Genomic DNA, 22264 nt, shown 5'->3' with positions numbered 1-22264 from the left:
GGTTTTACAATATGTTGATTATCAGAGTGATCGAAATCAATTTCTCCTCTGTCGACTTGGAACCGATTAACATGCAAGCAAACAGTTGATCAGACTATCCACAAGACAAATATGAATCTAACAATCAATAAAATAAAATCAAGTCTGAAAAATCTCAAATAAACATCCAAGTTTTCTACATGAATTTGTTCGATCCAATCACGTCGTTTTGGTTGAAGAAAAACTACTCAATAATTGAAAACAATAATTCAAAAATAAAAAGAAGAAAAAAAAAAAAAGAAATCTTCTCTCCCAAGCCTTGTAGCCGCCTCCCTTGTGTTGTCTGCGTTCTGAAACTTCGGAACCCTTCAAAATATGATATATGTTCTATTTATATGGCCAGGATCCCCGAGTAAAATATTTCTTCCAACACAAGGATTTTCCGGACTAGTAAAGCTCCCGAATTCGCGCTCGAGCGAGTAGAAATCTCGCTCAAGCGCGCTATGTAAAGCAGATTTCTGGAACTCCGATTCGCGCTCGAGCCAAGACAATTCTTGCTCGAGCGCGCTATGTAAAGCAGGTTTCTGAAAATGTAAATCGCGATCGAGCGAGTTCAAATCTCGCTCGAGCGCCTGAAAATTTCTGCTCCGTATGACGATTTTGAAAAATTCATATCTCGAGTTCTAGACGTCGGATCGATCTGAAATTTGGACAGAAGCTTTAAAACATCTTGAATTTATTCTGAACGGTGGAGATCGGATTTGGATTTCTTTATCATTAAAAAATAATTTTTGACCATTGTTGCTCCGTAATTTGTTCTTCAACAATCCATTTTCCTACAAAATTAACTCGGAGAGTGAAATGCACACACATGCACTAAAACACATAAACACACATAAAACAATATGAATGCACACAAAATAGACATAAAAATAACATGAAATAACATGAAACCTTGCTCGTCCTCGAGCAAGACATATAAAAACAAAATGCAAACAACGACATAAGTAAGAATGAATCATGAACAACATAGCCTCCAATAAGTTTCAACTTCAACAACTAAAAACCACAAACTTCTGATTGTTCACAATACACTGTCAATTTAACGTAAACGTGTGTGTGTGCCATGTCATCCCAGTTTCATGCAACATCAAAAGAATCTATCCTTAGAATTCTTAGCGACCTATGAAAATTCAGTGCAAGTGTCACAATCCAGCACTCCTTCATCCCAACAATCCCAAACAAAAACATGTACTTTCTTGAGATTAATTACGCACCACCGGATTTTTCACCCGGTTTTTATTAAGCCCCAAAAATTACCCGCAAACTTAGCTATAACTAAGATAGGATTCGAATTTCAATCCCCTCGTCTATATCCCGGATGGAGCAGCAATCTCATTTAACCCGCAAACTTAGCTATGGAACAATGATTAGGATTTCAATCATTGTCCAAGCCCGGATGGAATTTTTAATTTCAAATTTTCAAATTTTTAACCCCATGAAATCCGCATACTTAGTCAAGAATAGAGGATTATGATTTCAATCCCTTGCTCGTAACCCGGATGGAGTTAACATAATAAATTTTTTTTTTCAAACAATTTTGGTAAAAATTTCTAGGTGCGCCCAAGATCATACTTGCAATGTCATAAAATCATCAGAAATCCAAAGACACTATCATGATCAAGAAACATCTATTGTCGTACAATGGTCAAGCAAACACAAACTTCATCAATTACTTCGCTACATTACACAAGTCTAACATGCGTGCTTAAAAAGATTCATAATTCAACCAACAGCTTCTCATGTTCAATCAAAAGCAACAATTTCACAAAAACAATTTTTTTTTCCACAACTCTATCATCATCGGCCAACATTCATCATTCTACTTATTCACACAACACAAACACAAAACATAATGAGATGCATGAATACGAACAATATGAAAAAAAACTAGACCATATGAATGCAAAACCTGACACAACTTGGCCCAATAATTCTCATGGATCACGCGGCCCATGACAAATTAGTGGGCTCACTTCATTAATTATTTAAGCCCATTAAACTAGCCCAATTAATTTATTTAACCAAGCTCAATCCCATTAATTAACAACTTAAAATCTTAATTAATTAAAATAAAAATAATTGAGCCCAAATGATCTAACCCAAATCCGGAACAAAATAATATGACCCATTATATTTTATACCCGACCCAAACCCAAAAACCCGAGCCCGGACCAGTTAGAACCTAAAGAAAAAAAACAGTACATAGCCCAATAATCTCTTCTCACGTGAGCAGTCCCCACCTTCAACCTTCTACCACCCAGCTTCGGCCATCCCTGGCCGGAGCCCCGCAGGCAGGACTTCCCCAGGGTCATGGCGGTCACCATGGACCAGGCCCTGGTCCAAGCCATGGTCCAATTTCTTCCGACCTGCTCCAGCCACCACTGGCCGGAGCCCCGACGACTGTACCCTCCCAGGGTCAAGTCACAACACATGACCCAGCCCTGGCCCAAGCCAAGCCATGCATGGCTCGGCCAAGGCCCCTAAATCCCATACAAAAATCTGCTCGCCTAGCTGCTGTCATAGACCATTCTTTTATGGTTCCAACCACTTACAGCCCTGAACCACCCAACCAAAACCGACCCTAAGGACCCTAGATCAGACCCCTAACAAAGGTGAAGCTGTCCCGATCAAGCCGTGGTTAGAAAACTCATCAACATGAGCTTTATGCATAAAAAACATGGTTACATGCATGAATCATAAATAATATCCTTAAATTCTGAAAACACATGCATTAACAAATCATTCATAGTAAAAATCAGTGTATATTATTTAAATGTTGGCCAAGAATGGATTCGAGACATGCGTTTGCGATTTATTTGCTCGAATATACGTTACCGACTCGTAGATTGATCTCCGGGACGAACGACACGTCAAACTCTTGATTTTTCTTCAAAGTAATCGTGTTGTGTGTGCTGTGAAGTGGAGGAGGGTTTCTGATGAATGATGGAGGTGGCTCAATGGGAGAAACGTGAGTTTTGGGTAGGGTTTAGGGAATAATTGTTTATGGTATAATTACACAATTAATCTAATTAACAATTATACCATAAAACCTAATTTAAAAACACTTAATTAAAATAATAATCTGAATTTAAGGCTAAAATCCAGAAATAATAAATAAATAGATTTTTTAAAGTCCTTAAAAGTCATTAAAATGGCTTAATTTGGGGAAAAATGGAATATTACACATATATACTTAAAAATATTAAAATTTTCATGAAATTATACCTTAAAATAATATTTTAAAGTCTATAAAATCCCATAAAATATTTTGGATGAAAGTCCAAAATTTCGTTCGTCCACGGTCCCGCCTACGCGATCGCAAAATAACCTTTCTCAAATAAATTCATAAATTGCAACATAACGGGTTAAATGTCGTAATAACATTTAAATCATGCAGATAAATCATATAATTCACATAATAACACATAAAAGTCATTTAACACATTTTTACTTTATTTTAAAATTATTAAATCCCCTAGTTATGCATACGGGTTTATGTGGCGAATTTCTGGGCGTTACAAAAGTGGACAGAGAGTCCAAGTATCGATCCCACAAGGACTGTTGTCAATTCTCAAGATTTGATTATTTTACTTAATTTAGACAAAATAATAGAATGACGTATGAATTGAATAGAATAAAAACTTAAAATAATAATGAAATTAACTAAAAACTAGCACTCAATAATAATTCTAATTAAACTAAGCCAACCAAGACACACGTAGGAACCAAACAAATTATGTAGCATGTAGTCGATTCAGGACTCAGATTTAATCTTAGATTACGAGAATTCTCCTAACTTGTTCAAAGGTCTATTTCTAGAACAATCAAACCTACTCAAATATTGACGGATTAATCTTTCGTAATTCTAATCAAATTTGAATGCATGAAGAACTGTGAAAATTCAGTATACACCTAAACCGCACACTGAAACCGAATTCTATTTCTAGTCGGTTTTACAATATGTTGATTATCAGAGTGATCGAAATCAATTCCTCCTCTGTCGAATTGGAACTGATTAACATGCAAGCAAATAGTTGATCAGACTATCCATAAGACAAATATGAATCTAACAATCAATAAAATAAAATCAAGTCTGAAAAATCCCAAATAAACATCCAAGTTTTCTACATGAATTTTTCCGGCCCAATCACGCTGTCTTGGTTGAAGAAAAACTACTCAATAATTGAAAACAATAATTCAAAAATAAAAATAAGAAGAAAAAAAAAAGAGAAATCTTCTCTCCCAAGACTTGTAGCCGCCTCCCTTGTGTTGTCTGCATTCTGGAACTTCGGAACCCTTCAAAATATGATATATGTTCTATTTATATTGCTAGGATCCCCGAGTAAAAGATTTCTTCCAACACAAGGATTTTCCGGCCCAGTAAAGCTCCTGAATTCGCGCTCAAGCGAGTAGAAATATCGCTATAGCGCGCTATGTGATATGAATCTTGGAGGTGCTCTAAGATTCATATTGTCCCAAGATTTGCTCCGTGATTTATAATCGAGAGTTGAAGGGTTTGGAATTTATGAAAATCAAGTTGAGATGCTTGAAGATCTTTTTGAAGGGTGTTATGGTGATATTGAAGTCCAAAAACATCAAGGAAGTGAAGAAAATTCAAAAATAAGTCAGCAAGTACGAAGCCTATGCGCGCCCGCGCCCTTTCCAACGTGCGCCCGCACATTCTAGTGAATTTTGAAGATGTTGGACAGACGGCCATGCGCGCCCGCGCCTGCTTTCTCTCACACACACTTTGGTGTGTTAGTGTGTATGCGTGGTTTTCATATATATTTGATATATTTAGATATATTGTGTTATTTTGAGTATTATATGTTTATTAGGAAACTTCTAGATGATATCTTTCATATCTTTTGCAATATTTTGCATTATCTTTAGGATTTTAGAATTATAATCCAACTAGGAAATCTTTAGTCTAATTCTATTAGGATTCCTAGTTTATTTCTTTTATATATTGTAAACTTCTCATTCATGAGAGACAGATTATTGAAGTTATTGAATTATTGATTTTTATCAATCCTTAAAAATTCTCTCTAGAATTTTTCCAAAGCTTTGCTTTGTTTTTATCAAATAAAACTTATCAAAGTTTAATTACTTTGTGGCGTTTGTCAATTGATTATCTTCGTGGATTGTCAGAAACAAGTTTTCTGAAGGTTCCGTTGTGATTAATTTTTTATCCTCGTGATTATCTGTTGCTAGTTTCGTTGTAAACTAGAGGTGGATATCCGAAACTTACTTGTTCAAAAGATCGGAACAAAATTAAAGAATTTTTTTTGTTATTGGATTGAGGGTACGATTTTAATATAGTCGTGTTTGCCTTTCATGCATCCTAAATTCGCATCATTTGGTATCAAAGCTTAAGGTTCCATTGATTAAAGTAAGTCGAATCTTTCTACTTGTTCTTCTATCTATTCTTCGTTCTTCTTATCCGTCTTCGTGTTCTTCCTTTGTTCATCGTTCTTCGTTCGTCGTTCTTCGTTCTGTCAAACTTGTTATCCAAGTCTCGTGTCTTGTGCTAAAAGTTAAAAATTCAAAAAAAAAAAGAGAAAATTCAAAAAATTCAAAAAAAAAAGATTTGAAATCGGTTAAAAAAAAGTAGAGACCGAAATTGTAAAAAAAAAAAAAAAAAAGAGAAGCGAGAAAAAAAAACTTGTGGCAAAATTTCTTGTGTCTTGTTCATCCTTGGGTGCCAAGTTCTATTTCAATCTTCATAAGTCAAGTCCTTGTTTTTGCGCAGTATACGTGAGTCGATTGGCAAGTATTTACAAGTTTTGAACTTGTGAGTTTGATACACACAAAACCACAAAGCATAAGCTATTCTTATATTTGAGTGAAAAAAGAGTGCTTGAGTCATTTTTTTTGGAGTGACTTGTGATATTTTGGGTGAGGAATATTTTATTACTAACCTTTTTTCTTGCAGGTACAATGTTTTAAAGAAAATTCCATGGATATGATAGTAGTAGGGGAGAGAGAAGAGTTGATGGGTATGGAGATAAAAGGAGATATGATGAAGGAGATAGGAGAGATTTTGAATATTATTTGGATAGGTTGAAGAAAAATAAAATTCCGTCATTCCATGGAGATGTGGATCCGGGGTCGTATTTGAAGTGGGAGAAAAGGGTAGAGAATATATTTGAAGGTCGTGATTTTTCTGAAGCTAGGAAGTTTAAACTTGTCTTACAAGAGTTTACCGACTATGTTTGCATTTGATGGGATAAAGTGTTGGTGAATAGGAAAAGACATGGAATGAGTCCTATTTCTACATGGGATGAGATGAAGCAAGCTATGCGGACACGTTTTGCTCAAATGAGAAGAAACGTGGAGTTCCAAAGTGTGATTATCAAGGTACATCTAAACTTTCAAATTCTAGTACTTGTGATATTAAATGCTTATGTTTTCATAGAAAAGATAAACATGATATGAGCCAATGTTTTAAGGAGGCAATGATGAAAGTGGCGGATTCTCGTGTAGAGATTGAATCCAATGTTGTCGTAGAGGTTGAATCAAAAGTTAAAGTTGAAAAAATTGAGGTTGATGATAATTCAACTATTGATGATATGAGTGTTTAAATATGTGCGGTGGAGGATGAATCATCGCTTGATGAGGATTCTTCTATTGTGGATGTTATGGATAATATTCTTGTGGTAGATGAGAGTCCTATTGATGTTTAAAGTGAGACTAGTAATTTGTTGTTGGATGAGTCTTGTAATCTTTCTATTCAATTGAGTCCAAAAAAACTTCTTGAGGATCAATTGGAATTTGAAAAATTGAGTGATATGGCTGAAAAAAAGAGTGATGAAAAAAGTGAGATAGCCATGGAAAAAGAAAAAGGAAAAGAAATAATTGAGGCCGAAAGAAAGAGTGTTCAAAAAAGTGAGATGACCTTTGAGGTAAAAAAAGAGAGGAAAAAAAAGAGAGGAAAGAGACTAATAAAAAAATAAAATATTATGGTCCAAAATTGTGAGATTGAAAATTTTGTGCAAAGTACTTTTGTACAAAGAGGTTTTATCTCATTGTCATTATTTAGCCGGTTCAATCCCGAGCATTGTTTGTTCTTCTTTGTAGGGTTTTGGTGATGTGTTGGTGAAGAAGCAAATAAGATACAACATGTTGGATCCATGTGAAGTTGGTCACACACAAAGTGAGGTTAGATGTTTGAGAGTTGTTCCATTCAAGAGGTTTGATTTAAATTTAAATGTTGAATACCAATCAAATGTCTACTTTCAAAGGTATGGTCTAAATTCTAAATTGCTCGGATTAAATTTCTTTGTTGAGATATTTGTGAATATGCTATCTATGAAATATGGATTGAATTCCAATCTTGATCTTAAGTTATTGGAATCTAGGTATGTTGAGGAATTGAATAATTTGGATCATATTGATGTGTTGAAGTCACTTTTTGATCTTAAGGTGTTTGAATTATGGTTTGTTATGAGATTGAGTGATTTGGTTTATGTTGATATGTGCGAGTGTTGCATGAATAGCATAGGTGAAAAGTCCTATTTTCTTGAGTGGCTAGTATTAACTTTTGGGCTAGCTAATGTGCATAATACTTTCATGGGATTGATGGGTTGTGTTTTGCATGCATCTATGGGTAACTTTGTTGTGATATACTTTGATTTTATCTTAGTATATAGCAAGAATTTTAATGTGCATGTTGAATATTATAGAGTTATGTTAATCATGTTGTATATGAAGTTTTTGAGTCATGAGCATGTTAGAAAGTTGAATGTATTTTTGTGAATAGAACTTGTTTTATTTATTCATGGTGTGAGTCCTCATAGAAGGAGAGTTCTTGATGGAAAGGTGATTAAGTGTCAACAAGGTAATAAGTATGTGGTGGTTACTACACTATCACAAAGGTACGTATTTTTATCTACCTTGTTCTTAAAGTTTTTGTGGATTGAGAATGTTAAGGAGTTGAATGCATTGGATAATAATTTGAAATATGTGTTTGAGTTATGTTTGCATGATACTCATGAAAAATTTTATGTGAGCAAGTATTTATTTAAAGAAAATAAGTTTTTCTTTATATGTTCGTCATTGCATGATTTGTTTGATGAAAGGACATGTGTATTGAGTTTGAAGTGTAATTTTGAGAGATCCAAAAGAATGAGTCTAATGGATGAATATTTGATATGGTTGCATATAAAGAGATATGTTGAGTGGGGTTGTGAGTGGCACATTGCATGTGAATTGTTTCTTATTCCTAGAAAACAATGGTTGTATTTAAATATGAATTTTGTGTTAGGGTTAACTAGGTCTAAGAAGGGGAAGAACTTGATTTTTGTAATGCTTAATGGAATATTAATCATGTTTTTGCATGCTAATGATGTTGATGCGTTTAATTTATGCATGAGAAATTTCGTGAGTCTTGATATGGTTATGAGTGTGCAAGGTACATTATTGTATGTGGAAAATAATTTTAAAGTTTCTAATTCTTGCATGGTTTTTGTATATAATGGACAAGATTTGAGGACAAATCTTTTTGAAGAAAGGGAGTCTGATATGAATCATGGAGGTGCTCAAAGATTCATATTGTCCCAAGATTTGCTCCGTGATTTACAATCGAGAGTTGAAGGGTTTGAAATTCATGGGAATCAAGTTGAGATGCTCGAAGATCTTTTTGAAGGGTATTATGGTGATATTGAAGTCCAAAAACATCAAGGAAGTGAAGAAAATTCAAAAATAAGTCAGCAAGTCTGAAGCCTATGCGCGCACTCGCCTTTTCCAACGCGCGCCCGTGCATCCGAGTGAATTTTGAAGAAGTTGGACAGACGGTCATGCGCGACCGCGCCTTCCACTCACGCGCCCGCGCCTGCTGTCTCTCACACGCACTTTGGCATGTTAGTGTGTGTGAGTGGTTTTGATATATATTTGATAAAATTAGATATATTGTGTTATTTTGAGTCTTATAAGTCTATTAGAAAACTTCTAGATGATATCTTTGATATCTTTTGCAATATTTTGCATTATCTTTAGGATTTTAGAATTATAATCCAACTAGAAAATCCTTAGTCTAATTATATTAGGATTCCTAGTTTATTTCTCTTACATATTGTAAATTTGTCATTCATTAGAGACAGATTATTGAAGTTATTGAATTATTGATTTTTATCAATCCTTAAAAATACTCTCTAAAATTTTTCCAAATATTTTCTTTGTTTTTATCAAATCAAACTTATCAAAGTTTAATTACTTTGTGGCGATTGTCAATTGATTATCTTCGTGGATTGTCAGAAACAAGTTTTCTGAAGGTTCCGTTGTGATTAATTGTTTATCCTCATGATTATCTGTTGCTAGTTTCATTGTAAACTAGAGGTGAATATCCGAAACTTACTTGTTCAAAAGATCGGGACAAAATTAAAGAATCTTTTTTGATATTGGATTGAGGGTACGATTTTAATATAGTTGTGTTTGCCTTCCATGCATCCTAGATTCGCATCACTATGTAAAGCAGATTTCTGGAACTCCGATTCACGCTCGAGCCAAGACAATTCTCGCTCGAGCGCGCTATGTAAAGAAGGTTTCTGAAAATGTAAATCGCGCTCGAGCGAGTTCAAATCTCGCTCGAGCGCCTGAAAATTTCTACTCCGCGCGATGATTTTGAAAAATTTATATATCGAGTTATAGCCGTTGGATCGATCTGAAATTTGTACAAAAGCTTTAAAATATCTTGAACTTTATTCTGAACAATGGAGATCGGATTTGGATATATCTATCATTAAAAATTAATTTTTGACCATTGCTGCTCTGTAATTCGTTCTTCAACAATCCATTTTTTTGCAAAATTAACCCGGAGAGTGAAATGCACACACATGCACTAAAACACATACACACACATAAAACAATATGAATGCACACAAAATAAACATAAAAATAACATGAAATAATTCACACAAAATGCACTGATCACATATCACCCTCAGACCGACGGGCAGTCAGAGCGGACGATTCAGACTTTAAAGGATATGTTGCGAGCCTTAGTGCTTGTTTTTGGCACTAGTTGGAAAGATTCCTTACCTCTTGTTGAGTTTTCGTACAACAATAGCTATCAGACGACTATCGGAATGGAACCTTTCGAAGCTTTGTACGAAAAGAAATGCAAATCTCCTTTGTATTGAGATGAGATTTCTGAGTCACCTGATGTGGGACCGATTATGATTCGAGATATGGTTGAGCAAGTGAAGGTTATTCGATTGAGAATGAAGACGGATCAGGATAGACAGACGAAGTATGCGAATGCCAGATGCCGACCTCTTTATTTTAATCAGGAAGACCGAGTATTTCTGAAGATTTCTCCTTTCAGATGCACAATCAGATTTGGTAAAAGAGGGAACTTGTCTCCGTGATTCATCGGACCGTATGAGATTCTGGATAAGATAGACGATCTTGCCTACAGACTTGCACTTCCTCCATCTCTTTCTGGTATTCACGACGTCTTTCACGTCTCTATGTTGCGGAAATACCACCCAGATCCTTCTCATATGCTTCATCCAGACGAAGCCGAACTTAAAAATACATTGAGCTTCTTCGAGCAACCGATTTAAATCCGTGACCGAAAATAGAAACAGCTCAGAAACAAGTCGATTCCATTGGTGAAAGTTCAGTGGATCCGACACAAGGTCGAAGAAGCGACTTGGGAGACAAAGTCCGATATGAGACAGCGTTTTCCAGACTTATTTCTATGACATGAGTTCTTATTTAGCCTTTGTTCTATATTCTCTATCTTATGAGTTTGATTCTTAATCGATTTCGAGGACGAAATCAATTCTTAGAGTGGTAGAATTGTAACGCCCCAAAATTATCTTAATTGGGATTATTACTAATTTTCCGATATTAGAAGTTTGAGGGTTGAATTGAAATTTTATATTAGGGACTAAAGTAAGATTTGGATTTTTTGACTTAGTAATACTTAGTTTATACATGACAAGGCTTTCTCCTTTTCTTCTTCATCCTCTCTGCGCCTCTTCCTCCATTGAAGACCCAACGTGATCCTCCAAGCTTTTAGATTTCCGATTTTGCACGATCCGTCCGGTAGAAATTTAATCCGGAGGTAGATTCGCGATCACGACATCAAAGACTTCGTTCTATCGTAAGTATTTCTTCGATCGGTTATACTTTATTTTTTGGATATCGATGGATGATGATTATTTTCAGATATGTCATGCTTGAGCTAGCATAGATCGTTTATTCGAAGTCAGATCGGAAAAAGAGCGACGTTCGGATTTGTTATGATTTTATTGGTTATTTTCGAAAATGGGGGTTTGCGTTTTGGTGGATTTTGAGTTGATTTTATTGATATTGAAGTTGATATGAGTTGTATTGATAGTTATGCTGAGTTTGTGATTTTTGGTTGGCCGTTTATTAGCCGTTATGCAACCGATTTGAGATTTTCAAAATTTGGGAGTTTGTTTGAGTTTTTAGAATGGATTTGAATTGAATGAATGATATTGAATCCTTATGCATCTTTGTACAGATTTGTTGGAAGGCTGTGAACTCGGAGTTTGTAGGATTTGAATCGACGAATTGATTGTGAATTGGTAACAAGTTTACCTTGTTAATTTGATTTGAGTTTAGATGGTTTGAATGGAAACTCTTGTCTTTGTAGCTTATTCTGAGTTGGAGCTTCAAATCGAGAAAAAGTATAAGTCGACATTGAATCGAAAAGGGACGAATACTCGAATATGAGATGATTTTCAAGTTTTCTGAAATCACATACTTGCATGTTTATTTGAATTACTTGAATTATATTTTTGAATATATTACGATTTCACTTGCATTCATATTGAGCCAAATGATTTGATTTCATTTTGAATTAGACGTTTTGGAGACTATATTTGAGTGGTGTTGGTTGTCGAGTTCTTCCAATATCCCGAATACTCTTTATAATTGCTCCAAAGTTTAGGGGATTGATATATGCATCATTCACCTCGATCGGGAGTGTCAGTGATTTGTTGTGATATCTTGACCCCGGGATCCCAACCGAAGAATCGAGTTTACCTTTGATTATCCGATTAGATAATCCCAATTTTAAAGACATGAATTTCATTCTATTTCATATTTGGAATATGTTGAAATTATATCATGATTTTGATATATTATTTGATATTGCATGTTTGTTGCTTTTACTGAGAATATTATTCTCACCGGAGTTATCCGTTTGTTGTTTTGTTTTTGTATGTGTAGTTGACAACAGGTAGGGTGGGATCGAGTCAGAGACAAAATGGCTAGATCGAGTTGTATTTGCTAGAAGTGAGGACTTGGTTTAGAGTCGTTTTTATATTTCGAACTCGATATGTATTTTTGTATTGTAACAACTATGAAACGAGGTATGTGCTAGCTTTTGAGTGTTCGGACAACTCTAGTTTTTCATGTTTTGTAATATGCTAGATTGAAGTCATGTTATGGATTGTATTTGAGTTGTTGTAGGGAATTTTTAGATTGCATGCCTTTATTTATTTTTTTGAGTTTTAGTAGGGCACGGACCTCATGTATACCTCCATGTATGGGTCCGTGTGCCTCCGCATTTTGTTTTAATGAATTGGTTATGCACGGACCCGAGCACGGATATGGTACGTGGTTCGTGTACCTTGAATTCGTTGATCCTTGGCTACAGGTTAATGCACGGACCTGAGCACGGAGTCCGTGCATGCTTTTTTTTTAAAAAAAAAATCTTTACTTTTTGTCTTGACTCTCTGTCGATGATTGAATAATTTATTCTTGATTAGATGATTAGAACCGATGTTCTCACAATTTTTATTTTTATTTTTTGACAAGAAAATTGTAATCTTTATTAACGAGAATTAAGAGTCACTCATTACAAGATTAACTAGCCAACTAGGCAAATTCTCAGACATCCAACAGAAAGGAGGAGGCGAAGAACAAACAAACTTAGCTAAGGAATGAGCCATAACATTGGTCGATTTCCTAACATGAGATAAAGAAACAATATCTAACTGCAAGATCAATGATTTAAATTCTTGAGCACATAATCCTGCATAACTCAAATCACTTAGTAGCGCCGTGACTGTTTGCACTGTAAAAGTGAATCTAATGAAATAAGCACCTAGTTTAATCCTTTAACCCGAATCATCTGAAGCCCTTCTCGAATGGCCAATAATTCTCCAATAAGCAATGATTGAGGAAGCGGACAGGTCTTTCCAAAAGCCACCGGTGGTTGGCCAAGGTGATTCCTAACAATGCATCCAATACCACATCAGTTCCTAGTAGCATCAAAGCTTGCGTCGATATCAATGTGCATGTGTTCTTCGGGGGGGGGGGGGGGGGGAGCAATCCAGTGAGTTGGAGAGGGTGTGGCTAGGGGTGTCAATTTGGGTGGGTCAGGTGAGTTCGGGTCGGGTTGAAGAAAAAATATTTAAAAATTCTTCAACCCGAACCTGACCCGAACCCGAACCAACCCGAACACGAACCCGTATAACCCGAACGAACTCGCTCAACCCGAACAACCCGATTTTTTATTTTTATTTTTTATTTTTTTAGCAAAATAATTAAATAAAAATTCAAAACATAAAATAATAATAATAATAATAATAATAATAATAATAATAATAATAATAATATATTTAATCATATGATAACAAAATCTAAGCTTATATATAATTTAAATTTGAAAGTTTAGTTGTAGAAAATTTAAAGTTTATTTACTACAAAAAATAAAAAAATTATTTTAAAAAATCAAAATTGTACAAAATAAACATTAAATCAATAAAATATATTATATCAATATAAAATAAATGTTTTTCAAATAAAAAAGATATAAAATTGTAACAAATCTTTCTTAATTATATATATATAAAAGAAATAATAAAAATATTTGGGTCAACTCGAGTTGACCCGAACCCAACCCGACCCAACCCGAACACGAATAATTTTTTCGGGTTGGCTTTCGGGTCAACCCGATTCAACCTGAACCCAAAAACCATCAACCCGAACCTGATATTTTTCGGGTTGAATCGTGTCGGATTGGCGGGTTGAGTTGGTTTTTGACATCCCTAGATGTGGCTACCAAAGAGTTTTGGGACAGCGAGCTCCTTTAGAATGATAATTATTATTATTATCAAACGAATAATTTTTTCATATTTTTTTTATTAGGAGTGATGAACTATCTAAAAAATTTAAAATATAGTTAAAATAGGATTGAATTTTAAAATGTAGATAAAGATAAGATTGAATATTTAAAAAAAAATTAGGAAAAAATAAACTTCATTATTAAACATCCAAATCTCCGGAATTTTTTTAGTCCCTCCTGTAATACTCCAACCCCCCCATGAATTGGTTATTCCTAAACGAGTCATGAAGGGTATAACGAACATACCCTGTCTCCACATTGGATCAAGAACAGGGTCAGAAGGATCAAAAACTGCTAATTCATACAGAGCCATCGAGCCCGCCCAACCAGCAACCAGAGTATAATTTCAATTTCAAATAAAGCTAAAAAAAGAAAGAAATTCATTAATAAAGTTATGTAGCAAGAGTATAATTCTAATTTCAGAGAAAGCTTCATGGATGAATTAAAAATTTGTTAGTATAAGATCTTTAATTTAATATATATACTAATTTTTTTTTGCCTACGTGTGATGCGTGAATATTCATTATATTTTTTATATGTTAATAATTAGTTTTCGTGATAATTATTTAGGATGACATGATGAATTAAATATTTAAAAATTTAGATAAAGATAAAAGAATATTTAGTAACTTCAAAAAAATTTAAAAAATAGAAAAGATTTGGTAATTAATATAAATTACAAAAACTAAATAAAATATTCAAAAATTTAGATAAGTATAAAAGAATATTTAATAATTTTAATAATTTTAAAAAAATAGATAATATATTGTAATTATAGATGAAACTATTTATCCAAACGGGTCAACTTTACCCATATTAATAATAGAAAGTAATATTTTTGGTTTAAAAAGTGATATTTTTTCATAAATAATCAAATAAGATATCCATTTTACAAAATTAATCTGTGAGATCATCTCACTTTGACATTTTTATTTAAGTTATACCTGCAGAACTATTTATTGAAGACGGTAAGATGATATTAGGGGTGGAATCGGGTCGGGACCCATCCCGTAACCCCCTTACCCGATTTCCGTCCTGATAGGAATTGAGATTTTTTTTTTCTCCCGATCCCGCACTCGAGATGTGTCGGGACCCGAATGTTCGGGATCCCGTCGGATCGGGAGAGGGTAATCCCGAATAATATTTTTTTAAAAAAAAAAATTCTATGAAAATATTTTTTTGAAAAAAATTTATGAAAAAAATCAAACAATTTCTTAATACATTACAAATAAATTAAAATTTCTTTATATATAACTATTAAAAAAGTAAAACATTTTTTTAGTACATTACAAATAAACTAAAACAACTACTTGATTAATAAAAAAACATATAATTATTCATAATAATAAAAAAATAAAATAAAAATTTATAACTCAATGTTAATATTAAAAAAAATTAATATAAAAAAATTATATGGTATATAATTATAAAACATTAATATTAAAACATAAAATTAAAAAAAAATATTTTTTTAATTAAAAAATATTATTAAAAATATTATTTTTATATTCGGGTCGGGTCAGGAATCCCGTCGGGAAGGGTTTCTTATCCCGATCCTGATCCCGACATTGATCGGGTCGGGAAAAATCCCGAACACTCGGGTCGAAAAAAGTTCGGGACGGAAAAAATTCGAAATGAGAACGGGTTGGGAATCGGGACGGGTCCGGATTTTTGTAAAATTTACCAACCTAGATGATATCACTTACCCAACAATTCTCACATGACGTAATGTATATAGTAAAAGCATATTTTATTCATAAATAAACCAATTATATATCAAATCTCTAAGCACAATTTCCTAAAACATGTGAATGTTGGTTATAAATATTTTAAATTTTAAATTAAATTTTTATGAAAATTATATATATTTTTTCAATTTGATTTGGTGTATATATATATATATATATATATGAAATATGATATTTTGTGCATGTGTTTTTGGCATTTCATGAGTGTCAAACGTTTGTCAATTTTTTTTTTTTGAAAACATTTGTCATTTAAACATCGTTAAATTGCTCATATTAATATCTTGTGGTGCTCATGAGGCACATCATACACACAAAATATCAAAATTACATACATACAAAAATATATATATATATATATATATAAAACAAGTTTTATGTTATACAAATAAAAATGAATTTGTGAAAAAAGTCGACTTAATTTATATATGTAGAGGAAAAAAAATAATTATAAATAAAAATAATATTTTTCATGAGTAAAATCATGTCAAAGATGTAACCCATAAAATTGACTTCCGAAACCATTTTATATGTTTTTTGTTTAAAATTTTAAAAATACACATAGTTAGGGGTGGGCAATCGGTTCGGGTAGTTCGGGTCCCGACCCGACCCGAAACCGATCGGGTGCAAAATTCGGGTAGATCGGGTTTTTAATCGGGTTCGGGTATTAACCAAACCCGACTAAAACTTAATCGGTTCGGTTTCGGGTAATAAAATACTACCCGAAATACCCGATCGGGTACCCGACTATCCAATTATTATTTTTTTAAAATATATATATATATATATATGGGCTTTGGAATAGGAATAAGCTCATTAATTTCAATAAATTTGATTGATATTAACCTTCATTTGGAAAACCCGGTCATATTGTAAATTTGGATCAAATGATATTTAAATTTTTTTTTTGAAATTGATTTTTTTAAATCTTAATCAAATTATTTTTCATAATTTTTGTTTTTATTTATTATTCATTCTTTCATGGGAAAATCTTGTCGTAATTGGAAACCTATGATTCAAATGATTTTTTCATGCTCATTTTTTTTGTTTTTGAAATTGACACTAATAAAAAAAGAGCAAGAAAATTAAAATTATTTTTCCTCATTAGGCACAAGGTTAAAACCGACCCGACCCGACCCGAACCCGATTTAATCGGGTACCCGACTAGTCGAGTACCCGAGGTTGTCGGTTCGGTTTCGGGTAGTGCAAAACACAACCCGACTAATCGGGTACCCGACCCGAACTACCCGAAACCCGAATTACCCGACCCGTGCCCACCCCTACACATAGTATTATATATAAATTTCACATGACATGTATAGTCACATATATTGTCCTTTTCTTCATTTGATTGGCCATCTCTTTCTGTTTCCTTTTCTCACTCTAAAGATATTAAATAATTAAAAAGTAAATAAACTCAAGTCAGCTGCGGCCCCCTCCTCCACCACTCTATCCAATCATTCACAAACACCATTCATCTCTCTTCTTTTATAAGACACCATTTCCTCTGTTTTCAGCCCTCAAAGATCCCAACTTTCCTGAAACTTCCAGTGTTCCCGATGATCTTTCTCGCTTCAAAACTCTGAATCTCAATTATTTTTGTTTCTTCTTCCTCAAATTCCTGCCATTCTTTTTTCAGTTTTCGCCATTGTTGCACACAGACAAGATGACAGCTTTATACAGAATTTTGCAGTAGGTTGGCTGTCATCAATGTTTCTTTGCAGCAGTTCAAAAATCCCGATACAAGATCTACTCTTTTTCCACAATTTTCTCACAAAATCTTCTCGGGTTTTGCGAGGTTAAGAGTATCCCCTCACAGATTCCTACGAAAAAGTATCCAGATTCCACTCAAATCCCACTTCGATCGGCCCTTTTTGGCGAAATGAGCAGAGAAATGACAATCCTGTCTCCTGCATCGTATATCAAGAACTCCAACTGGTTGTACGAGGAAAACAAGGTAACCACACAGACACAGTGGACCCCTGAAGAGAACAAGAAATTCGAGAACGCGCTGGCGATATACGACAGAGATACGCCGGATCGTTGGGACAATGTTGCGGCCATGATCCCTGGCAAAACAGCCAACGATGTGATCAAACAGTACAGGGAATTGGTCGAAGATGTCAGCGACATCGAAGCTGGGCTGATTCCGGTCCCGGGATACGGCGCCAATTCATTCACATTGGAATGGGTCAGCAAACAAATGTACGGGAAACGAAACGCCGCTGTTCGGTGTTCAGTTCATGAAAGAAAGAAAGGGGTTCCCTGGACTGAGGAAGAACACAGGTAAAAAAAAAAAAAACCAACTATTGTACTGATCTTGAGATAGGAAATTTGTGGATTTTTGATTCAGTTCTTGTTGTGTTTGATCCACAGGCAGTTTCTGTTGGGGCTGAAGAAGTATGGTAAGGGTGATTGGAGGAACATTTCTCGCAATTTCGTGACGACCAGGACTCCGACCCAGGTCGCAAGCCATGCGCAGAAGTACTTCATCAGGCAACTTTCGGGAGGGAAAGACAAGAGAAGATCGAGCATACATGATATCACCACAGTGAATCTTCAAGAAACAAATCAATCGGATTCACCGGGAAATCATGATGCGTGTAGTTCGCCTGAGAAATCGGCCTCCATCAAACACCAGCAACCGAATTCGGGCGGAGCAATGATGCGTTTTCAAGGGGGTACTTCATTTGGACTGAATCTGCAAGAACACAATAATATGCAGATGAGCAAATTGCCTGGATTCGGGTTGGAACATTTTCAGACGATGAATCCCACCCGGTATCATTAAAAATGGGGAGGTCTTTAATTTTCTTCGACTTCCAGCATTTCAATGCTTGATTGATGCGGATGAAGACAGTTTTTTTCGACAAACTTGTTGAAAAACGCAAAATTGTTCTTGCTAGTCTAGCTAGCCGGGTTGATCGATATTCTTGGGAAGTTAGTTTCAGATAATTGGGAAGGTTTAATGCTTTGTGGATACTATTCTTTTCCTAGTAAATAAATGAATTCTATTTTGCCCATCATTTTTAGTTTCAACATACAATGAAATCAACATTTTTATTAGATTATTAAAAAAATTTCCTTGCTTAAAAATCTGCACAGTAATACAAAAATGATTGCAATGCTAGCATCATGTGTTGCTCAAAAAGAAATTGTGGGCACAAGAGAAGCTTGTCCTTTGTGTCTGATTCAGAGACCATAGGGGAGAATATGTGCTCACTGTTTGTCCCATTATATGATAAACTCCTTGCTCTCAACTTTTTCCGATTCAGAACAGTCTTATTCTATGCGGTGAAATAAACCTCATTTAGTGTGTGTCAAAACATTAGTTTCTTTGTTAGTTTTCAATTTTGGTATAATTTGTTAGAGAGTAGTTTACATTCATTAACTTTTATTCTTTTTTTTCCCTAATTTTTTTCAACAGAATCCACTACGTCAATCAGAAATTGTTTATTTGTTATCTATGTTCTCGTGCATTGTTTATCTCCAACAATAAAGCCCACATTATTTTATCTACATAAGCAAAAACAAAGGGCAACGCCAAGCTTTTATCATCCAATTTTAAAATGTTACGTGCTGTTTTGTTTTATTTTTCTCCTTCATTTTTGTTAAGATAGATTTTAATATGTATAACAAAAGCTTTATATGGTCTTATGGGCTATGTAGGAGAATATAATTGTGTCAAATAAACAATTCTCGATGAGTTTAGTAGTTTTTGGTTTAAAAAAAAAAATGAAACAAAAAAAAAAAGATTATGTTATTGGATAAAAATTAAAATTTGACAAACTATATGAATAAAATTCAAAATAAGCCAAATTATTACCAGACTAAAAATGCAATTTTTTTCCCGTAAAATTAACAACCAAGGGAATTAATCAAAGACGACATTCAACAAGATCTCTCGCTTTTACTGGGATTCTCTTTTTTCTCACCACAATAGAATGATTGGAACCTTTAAAAGTTGAAAATTTTCCCCTTAATCAGGTGGGATATGGACGTCTAATAATTAAATCATTAATTACATCTGTACAAAATAAGGCTATTGTTTAACATGTCATGTTCGTAAAGTTAATGACACTATCTTTGACCTTAGTTAGTGTATCTAATTAGAATCATTAATTATCAATTCAATTTAGCGTGGACCAAGTACCACGAGAATCTAGAACTTCTTCACAATACTTTTTAAGTTAAAATGTGAATTCCTAGATTTCTTCATGTTGCATTGTTTCGTCCTATCTCTAATTTTCTTCATGCAAGCGAGTCAAGACATTCCTGAGTATCTCATGAGTGACTTGAACACTAGGTCAAATATCAAGATACAATTGAGCTTCACTTCTTTAACTGATGCTTGAAGAATCGAGCTCAAACTCAAGTTACTCAAAATTACACGAGTCAAGGTCAAACTCAAACTCGATTGAACAAGTTCGACTATTTACTCTCGAGCTCAACTAATTAAGCTTTTGCTCAATCATGCTATAGACTGAATCTTGAAAATTTTATAGTTTATTACAAAAACCTTTTTTGGCAACATGTTTAGGCCACCCCCACCCACTAGGCAACAAAGATGAGAATCACCATTTCAACAAGCCCTTTTGGTGGAATGACAAACTAACCCCACCCCCTTTATAAAAAGGATCAACTTTTTGCAAGCTTCACCACTAAAAAAGTTTATTACTTTATTCTGATGGGACGATATTCCCCTCAGTATATTTATAGACCATATTCCAAATCTCACAACCTAAATATATTTTTATATATAAAAAAATAATATTTGTGTTCTTTAATTTATTTATTTTTGTCGTCATTTGATTCAGATACCTTGCTTCATAATGATCTAAAAATGTATTCAAACAATAATGATTATGGAAAAAAGGAGTGAAGAAAGCACCCTGAATAGATCCTTTGTGCCATAAAGTAATATTTCTCTATTGTGGTTCTTGAGGGAACCCCACCAAAGATGCATTAGCAACAAAATTTGGTATGCAAAAACAAATTAAAAAAGGGGGAAAAACCAATTTGGTGTGAGAAAAATAAGAAATGATGGCGACCCGGCCACTATATTATTGAGCTATTGGTTGGATTTATATAAGGTGGCGTGGTTTGAATGTGAGAAGGAAAATGTGAAAGAACAATGAAAATTGAGAGCCTAAATCTTCATGGTGTCCCTAAGGTTTTCTTAAGCTAGCTTAATGTGTTATTGGTAGAAGTATTTGTGGCTTTGTTCGGAACCTGGAGTTGGGAGAGTAGAATTTTAAATATTATTTGATTGAATTCATATCGACTTCTCAAATCAAATATCTATAATATACTATATTATAATAGTTGAGACACCTAGAAAAACTGCTTATATGTGGACACCATCTTTGTTTTCATATTTGGCACTCATTCACTTTTTTTGTTATCAATAATGACATTTCCTACCCACAACCCCACTAACAACCTCACACTCATTCCACTTTTCACATGAAAAAAACTTATCTTTTAACACAAGCGAAGCGTGTGCATTTTTCATTCGTATTTATTAAGGTTAAAACCCTTTAACTAACTAGGTATGATGGTGAAACTTTATTATAATTCTTAAAACTCCTGATCTTATAACCATCTAATTATTTCTCTTCTATCATTTTTAAATAAAGTTGATAGGTTTTATATTATTAAAAAAAAAAAACCACTTCACTATTTATTTTTTTATGGAGCTCGCGCATCGTGTGTGCCCCGTTAGTATTATAAAAATATGAACCACAATCAAAATTTTACATTATGCATGTATTGTTAACTTTGTCCGCACTTAGAAATTTGGTGAGAATGTATATTATTATTATTATTTTTTTTTTTGTAAATTTAATTGTTGTTGATGATGTCAAATTTGGCAAAATATGTGTGTTGGATATGCATCCAGTTGCCTAAAAGTTTAAAACACCAAAATTCTTTGGTTTTATTTGTTTGTAGATGAAGTGAATAAATTTGATAAGGATCACATTGCCTAGATGATTGAAACATCAAATTCTTTAATTTTTATTTGCGTGTACATGAAATGAACAATTTTTTTCTACAAAAAATCTTAATTTGAATAGGATTTGTTTATTTGTGGATCCATCTTTTGAATGAGTTTACATATACAAGAAGTTTATATATATAAGATAATATCTAGAAATTTAATTCCCGCAATAATATATATAGGAAGAAATATTAAAAAAAAACTATGTTAATCGTGATTTTTAATTTTGATGTTTAAATAATATATATTTTAAAATTAATTGTTGCGTATATACATTATATCACAAAGATTTGAACTATTTTGATAAATATAATATTTGTTTAGTCTTTATAAGTTGAGTTAAACCTGATTCATAAATTATTGATATTT

The 22264-nt window shown here is 33.6% G+C and overlaps 1 protein-coding gene across 1 annotated transcript; it reads left to right on the top strand.

Moving 5' to 3' along the window:
* Positions 1–17355: 17355 nt before the first annotated feature.
* Positions 17356–18907, top strand: LOC140887813 (transcription factor DIVARICATA-like). The gene is made up of 2 exons (XM_073295306.1): positions 17356–18180; positions 18271–18907. Exons 1-2 carry the CDS (start codon positions 17777–17779, stop codon positions 18683–18685), a joined length of 819 nt encoding a protein of 272 aa, XP_073151407.1. The 5' UTR covers positions 17356–17776; the 3' UTR covers positions 18686–18907.
* Positions 18908–22264: the final 3357 nt, after the last annotated feature.

The sequence above is a fragment of the Henckelia pumila genome, chromosome 3 (genome assembly GCF_033568475.1).
Source record: "Henckelia pumila isolate YLH828 chromosome 3, ASM3356847v2, whole genome shotgun sequence".
Taxonomy (NCBI): domain Eukaryota; kingdom Viridiplantae; phylum Streptophyta; class Magnoliopsida; order Lamiales; family Gesneriaceae; genus Henckelia; species Henckelia pumila.
This window is presented reverse-complemented; position numbering and strand designations above follow the sequence as displayed.